General features: G+C 33.8%; 1 protein-coding gene across 2 annotated transcripts; it reads left to right on the top strand.

The window, feature by feature from the left end:
• The first annotated feature begins 678 nt into the window (after window positions 1–678).
• On the top strand, window positions 679–6,180 carry LOC112034381 (disease resistance protein At4g27190). Of its 2 annotated transcripts, XR_010627371.1 has the most exons (3): window positions 679–881; window positions 2,702–5,748; window positions 5,908–6,180. XR_010627371.1 is itself a non-coding variant. In XM_024067197.2 (2 exons), the coding sequence occupies exon 2, from the start codon at window positions 2,703–2,705 to the stop codon at window positions 5,679–5,681; it is 2,979 nt and encodes a 992-aa protein (XP_023922965.1). In that variant the 5' UTR covers window positions 680–881; window position 2,702; the 3' UTR covers window positions 5,682–6,180. The 2 variants fall into 2 exon arrangements, 1 of the variants encoding a protein (XP_023922965.1); XM_024067197.2 differs by having other exon boundaries at window positions 680–881; window positions 2,702–6,180.
• The last annotated feature ends 848 nt before the right edge of the window (window positions 6,181–7,028 follow it).

The raw sequence follows: 7,028 nt of genomic DNA, 5'->3' as shown, positions 1-7,028 counted from the left end.
TTTTTTTTTTTTTTTGTTATTTCTTTTAATTCCGAATTAAAAAAAAAAAAAAAAACATGAAAATGGCGTCGTTTTGGTGTGTTTAACGCCAATAGTAACAGACCTTTAATAGAGTTTTGAATTGAAAAAAAAATGAAAGTTAGATAACTAAATTAACAAAACAAAAAATTAGAGGATTGAAATGAAAAAATGTGAAAATTAGAAAGTCAGTTTCACATTTTTACCAAAAAATAATAGAAAAGAAATTATTTTTTATCGAATGACAGTTATACCCTCGTTTGATGGGTCACAAAACATACCAAAAAAAAAGAGTTGGAATGTTTGGTATACTGATAAGAGTGCGTCCGCCCAGTTTATTTGTTTATTTTTTTGTCTCAGTTTTTTTCTTATAAAAAAAAAAAACTTTTACCTTTGTTGACAATAAATTTTTAGTTTATTGTCATACATTTAACATTAACAATAAATTTTACTATACACTAACTATTGTACACTCAATATATACTTTTTTTTTTTTAAATCATGTTTTAACAGGATTTCACAATATTAATTAAATTTTTTTTTTATTAAAAGCACAATTTTAAAAGTCTCCTAGTTTTTATTTTTATCTTTTAATAAATAGTATTGCATATTTGCTACCGCAAATATTCTGTTCCAAGGTAAGAAATGAGCAGAGTAGGTGGACTGGAGGTTGTCATCCGTATTAGTCAAATAAGTAGGAGACTTTTGTGTAAGTGCGAGGTGATCTACAGCGCTAGTTGACTCAGAGTGTAAAGGTTTATCTCTTTCTATAACCAGGCTTTCAGACAGCTTTCAACCTTTGTATTAAAAGCAGTACCAAAGAGCTTCAAGGAAGAAGAAAGAAAGCCCAGCTAGACGCTCAGGTACTACTAGAAAAGTTTGTTATCAATCACATGCCATGCATACATATTAACACAGATAGCATTTATATTTGTTGTGTTAATAATGAAATTTTTACTGGGAGTTGAATTTTGTAGGATTGTTACACACTAGTCATATAGAGCTTCGAGATAATAACCAATAAATTGTTTTAGTTCAAGATTTTATCATTTTGAGATATTAATTCCAAAATTGCTTATGCAAGCACTGTAGTTGATCAAATCCAAAATTTCAGATAAAGTTGTTGACGATGTTAGTGGTTATAATTGTTTAATAACCCAGATAATAAAAGCAATGGTAAAGTAAATCTTTTACTCCAACTTTATGTTTGTTTGATAGCTAACATAAAGTTTGAGGGGAAATTTTTTTTTTTTTTTACTTTACCATTTCATTTATATGTCTGTTTGTGTATGTTTGCTATCAATATTGTCTGTAGACAATGAATTTATACTCAATTTGGCTCTTTGGTCCTTTCGTTCAAATTCGTTAATCTTCTTCTATTGAATGTCATATTACATTCATGCGATATTTTGAATCTTTGATGAAGGATCAAAATGTATTTTGACAAAAGTAAAAAAAGTAGAATTACACACAATCAAAATGCATGTACCCTTTATCCGCAATGACTCTTGGAACGAAATTAGAGGGTTATTAAAATCTAATTTGGTTTTGGATTTGTTATTGAACTTTCACTTTAATATATTATATAGATAAATAGATGGATTTGAATTTTTTCCTCCTTCAAGTGGGTTGTTACAGCTTACCAATTTTGTTTAGTTACCTAAAATTAGAAAGATAGAAAAGAGAAGTTAACTCTAATAATGACTTATTTTTGTTCTATCATCTATGATTAAGCTACAAAAGTAGTTGCCGTCTCTATTACACATAAAACCCCTGTTTTAAAGAAGCCAATAATTCTTATGTTTTCCCTCCTCCCAAAACCTTTGAGCCTTTTATCTTGGAGATGGTATACCACTCGACTAATAACCATACTCAAGCCAAAGAAGGTTAGTAAGAAGTGAACACCTCTGAGGCGTCTTTCTTTCTTTTTCTTTTTCCTTTTTTCTTTTTTTCACCTTAAACTTGTTTCTTGCTGGATAAATGTTGACTGTTCTAGACTCCCAAGTCCCAAGTTCATTTCAACTAGGCAATATCATCTGCTTCATCTCAAACACCAATAGAATTGTTGAATTAATGATGTCATAAACGTAGTGTTTATGACATAAAAGAGACACAAAAGACTTGTCAAATTAGAAAGGATAAGAAATTTAAAAATCAAACTGCTTTACTATGAAGTGTACCCTCTACAATCTACGAGAGTAGATTGTAGAGGGTATTTAAGACTGGGGGTCACTTATCATTCATATTTCATGTGGTTCTTATGTGGCAGTTCTTAGGTCTGCCTTTAGCTCCCATAATTCACGTAAGTATATGGAACAAAAGGAAGGGAAAAAAAATGGTGCTTTTCATCATTAGTACAATTCCCCAATCCAACTTTCTGTGATATGGCATTAATTTTATTAAAAATTACTATCATTATAAAACGAGACAGTCACCTGTCTTTAACAGTATTTGGTGCTTGGTTACAGCCGGTGTTAAATTTTATTGAGATTTTGTAATATCGCTTGATATAATAAACAAAAAAGAAAATACACACTATCTTCAACGACACCAAATTTTCATTTCTCCTATCTTTAGTAGCAGGTGGTGCTTGATTTCTTACATTGTTTATCTTACAGCACAACAGAAAAGAAAATATTTCACACATAATCCTCAATTTTCTTTTTAAACAATTTTTTTCCAGGATGTGGGGGGCAGCAGCTGCACAAGCACTTGGGAATGTAGTGACACCGGCAGTACAAGTTGGAAATGGCATAGTAGGATGTTTGAGGAGTAAATATGATTATGTAAGAAATCTCAGTGAAAACATTGTCAAGCTTGAACGAGAAGAAAGATATCTCTCCAGTAAAGAGGCAGATATAATAACAATGTTGAACAGGAAAGACCAAGTGATGGAGAGGACACGTGAATGCACAACCTGGCTTGATGAGGTTCAGGAAATGAAAGACAAACTCCAACAACTAAGGAACAGGTACCAGAATATCAGCAGATGCTTTTGTGGAATTTGTCCATTTCATAATCTCCTAAAGCTTGGCAAAACTATAGTGACAAAGACAGAGGAGATAATTGCTCTAAAGAGTCGAGCAGACCAAATAAATATAATGATTGAAAGGGAACCAATGCCACTGGTCCCAATAATAAGGAAGCATACTGAGAAGATAGATAATGTGCCATCACTAAATGAGCATGTCGAAAGACTACTAAAGCTGCTGAAAGACGATAATTTGAAGAGAGTTGGTGTATGGGGGCTACCAGGAGTGGGTAAAACAACGGTAATGGAAAACCTGAACAACAAAGTCCGAGATACTCAACTGTTTGACAATGTCTTTTGGGTAACTCTTTCAAAAGGGGGGAGTGTGAGAAAGATACAACTAATAATTTTAGAGCAGCTAAAACTTGAGGTGAAAGGGATTCATGACAGTAATCAAATAGCAGACATGATATCCGAAGTGTTGGCTAACAAGAGATATCTGTTGCTTCTTGATGAGGTTTTCGTAGAGATTAATCTGAAAGAAGTTGGCATTCATGATGACCATGAACATGGAGCAGTGGTATTTGCATATAGAGATAGAGATTTTTGTCGTTTAATGGATGATCATATTAAGATTGAAAGATTATCCAATGATGATGCAAAAAACTTGTTCCGAAAAATAGTGGGAGATATCATAGATCGACCGAGCTACAAGAAAATTGCAGACAGATTACTCAAGGAGTGCGGTGGGATGCCTCAAGTGATCAAGTTAATAGCAGATAGCTTGAGAAATGAGGATGATCCAGCTGTGTGGCGGCATCTATTATCTGATATGCAATCACCAGGCACGGAACCAGTGCAAGAAATGCAAGAACTTTACAAGGCATTTAAACTTATTTATGACAAGTTACCTGTGGATAAGAAGCCTTGCCTTCTGTATTGGGCATTGTTCCCCCCAGACTATGAAGTTTACCAGGAGTACCTAATTGAGTGCTGGAAAGCTGAACAATTTATTGTTGAAGTTAGAAAGCTTGGAGATGCCCGTGACAAAGGACATGCTATAATAAGGGAATTTGAAAAGAAATCTTTGTTAGAAAGGGGTAGCAAAGCAGGACACTTTAAGATGCCCCTATTTCTCCGACGCATGGCTCTAAAGATTACATACCAGGAAGAGAAGGATTCAAAGTTTTTGTTAATTGATGGTGAAGAGATAGAAGAGCAGCCGTCAGAGGAAGAATGGGAAGACGTGCAAAGGGTCTCATTGATTGGCCAAAAATTATGTAATCTACCCAATAGGCCTACTTGTAGTAAAATCTCAACATTACTACTACAAAAAAATCCAAGCTTGACTAAAATTCCAGAATCATTCTTTGAATGCATGTGTGGCCTTAAAGTTCTAGATTTGTATGATGCAAGGATCATATCACTGCCATCATCTATTTCCAACTTGATAAACCTAAGGGTGATGTATTTGAACAATTGTGGCGAATTAGTGGAGCTGCCTCCTCAGGTAGAGAAACTAAAGAGTCTTGAAATCCTTGATCTACGCAGCACAGGAATTCTCACCTTACCTGAAGAGCTTGCACAATTGACTGGTTTGAAGTGTCTAAGAGTTTCATTTAAGCAGAATTTTGGTTGTCCCAACCACATCAATGGCCAACCAGAAGAGCTGATTCCTTCTAATGTAATTGCAAGTCTTTCTTCATTACAAGAGTTGAGTATTGATGTGGACTTCAAAAACCAAAGTTGGCACCAGATTGTAGATAGAGTTGCTGAGGAAGTTGCTAGTTTGAAGGCATTGACAAGCCTTTGTTTCTACTTTCCAAGACTCAGTTGCTTTGAAACTTTCATTGAGAACTGCATATCATGGAAAAGAAATAGCATGGGGTGGGAAGGTAATGGCTTTAGATCATTCAGAATCCTAGTTGGCAATCACAAGGCAGACACTTTTCTTGGATTTGATTTTTTTGGATACACAGCTGAAAGGCATTTAAGATTTTCCGCTGGAGAAGAAGATATTCCTTTTGCACTTTCAAAGATACTGAATAAAGCTCTAAGTTTCGAACTTATTGGTCATCATCGTGCTAAGAACTTATCAGTATTTGGTACTGAATATTTGAAAGAGGTGGAAGCTTGTACAATTGAAGAATGCAATGAAATTGAAAGCATCATTGATGGTACCATAGCAACTGGTGTCTTGTTCGAATTCTTGCAAAAGCTGCACCTAATCAACCTCCCAAAACTGGTCAGTATCTGCAGAGGCTCAATTGACTCAATGAGCCTAACTAAACTCACGACTTTGACACTGAAAAGGTGTCCAAAGCTAAGATGTCTTTTACCAGGAGATATGATTCAGTTACTCTGTCACTTGCAAGATTTGCAAGTTGAGGAATGTTTCGAGATTAATAAGATCATTGAAGATGGAGGCATAGTTCAATCTGAATCCCTTCCCAGATTGAAGAACATGGAACTCTACAACCTACCTAAATTGTTAAGTGTATGTGAGGATAACTCCTTTGAATGGCCCTCTTTGGAGATTGTGAAGATCAAGACGTGCTTGGAGCTAAAAGATTTACCATTCAGTGTAGAAAATGCACCTAGATTGAGAGTGATTAAATGCACAACAAACTGGTGGAACAAACTAAATGACTCTACAAAGGATCGCCTCAAAGACCTTCACAGCATCACCTGAGAAACCCTTAATGGACCTAGAGGCAGAGACCAAAACTGGAATTTTCTCTTCTCTCTCGGATCAAGAGGTTTCTGTTCTGAACTACTTTGCAATCATAGTTTTAACTTGGACTTTATCTTTCAGCTAGTATCACCAAAAGCATGACTTATCTTTAAGCAAGTATCACAAGAGTCATATATTATATGATTTTTGTATATAAATTATGATTGCACTTTTTGGTTTTCAGTTGCAGCTTGCGGAGTGTATACCTGACTTGCTTTGTGCGGAAGATTTAACATAGAATATTCTTATGAAAGCCCAATGTTAGTTTATGGTAGTTTGAATCAGTATTTTTCTTTTTCAATTTTGATTCTACTCCTTTTGGAGTAGGTTTGTTTTGTGCGTCTTGGTAACATATCCTTGGCCAACCTAGACATGGACTAGGATTTTTTTTTTTTTTTATTATTATTATTATTATTTTTTTTTTATAAAATTAGAATTTTGAATCCTTTTACCTCAACACTTGAATTTTGGAGGCATTATTATGTATATATGTGTGTGTTTGTGTATATGTATATATATATATATATATAAGGGAATGAAATGGAATGGAATGATCATAAGAGAATGTAATGGAATGGAATGTATTTAAGTAAGGGAAATGAATGGAATGGAATTAAGTAATTTTGATTGGATGTTTTAAAAAAAGGAATGAAAATGAATGGAATGTAAGTAATCTTGTTTGGGAGCAACATGGAGGGAATGGAATAAAATTATTTTATAACAATATTATTATTAGATCCCTATTTTAAAATAAAGGGTTGAATATATAACGATATTTTTGGAGTTTTAGTAAAAAAAAAAAAAATTATTAAATCTAATTCCTTTCCCTCCCTTTCCTCTCAATTTCGGGAGAATGAAAATTTGAGATTTTAAGGGAATAGAGAGGAATAAGCATTCTCTCCTACCCATTTCAGTTCCTCCCACTTAAACTCTCAAACAAGAGAATGAACTTTTCACTCTTTCCATCAAAACTTCCAAACAAGAGGAAGGGAAGAATATTCTAAAATTATTCTTTTTATTGCTTTCCATTTCATCCTCTCAAACGAGGCCTAATTCTACTAGAAAATGCAAACCAATGTCACAAAACTCACTCAAAATGAGACTATTATTGTGCAAGGTTTGCTACTAGAAAATGTAAATACCAATACCTTATTAACATGAGTGTGCTACAATGATTAATACAAAGATACTCGAAAATGCAAAAGGAAATTTATATAATATCTCAAAGTTAAGTGTAGTATTTATTGTTGCTACATTTCTGATAAATCATATTAGCGGCCATGTCATCATTTTCTTTCAATCATT

The sequence above is a fragment of the Quercus suber genome, unplaced genomic scaffold (assembly GCF_002906115.3).
Source record: "Quercus suber isolate HL8 unplaced genomic scaffold, Cork oak 2.0 scaffold_1140, whole genome shotgun sequence".
Classification (NCBI taxonomy): Eukaryota; Viridiplantae; Streptophyta; class Magnoliopsida; order Fagales; family Fagaceae; genus Quercus; species Quercus suber.
The sequence above is the reverse complement of the archived record's forward strand: the minus strand, read 5'-3'. Positions and strand labels throughout refer to the sequence as shown.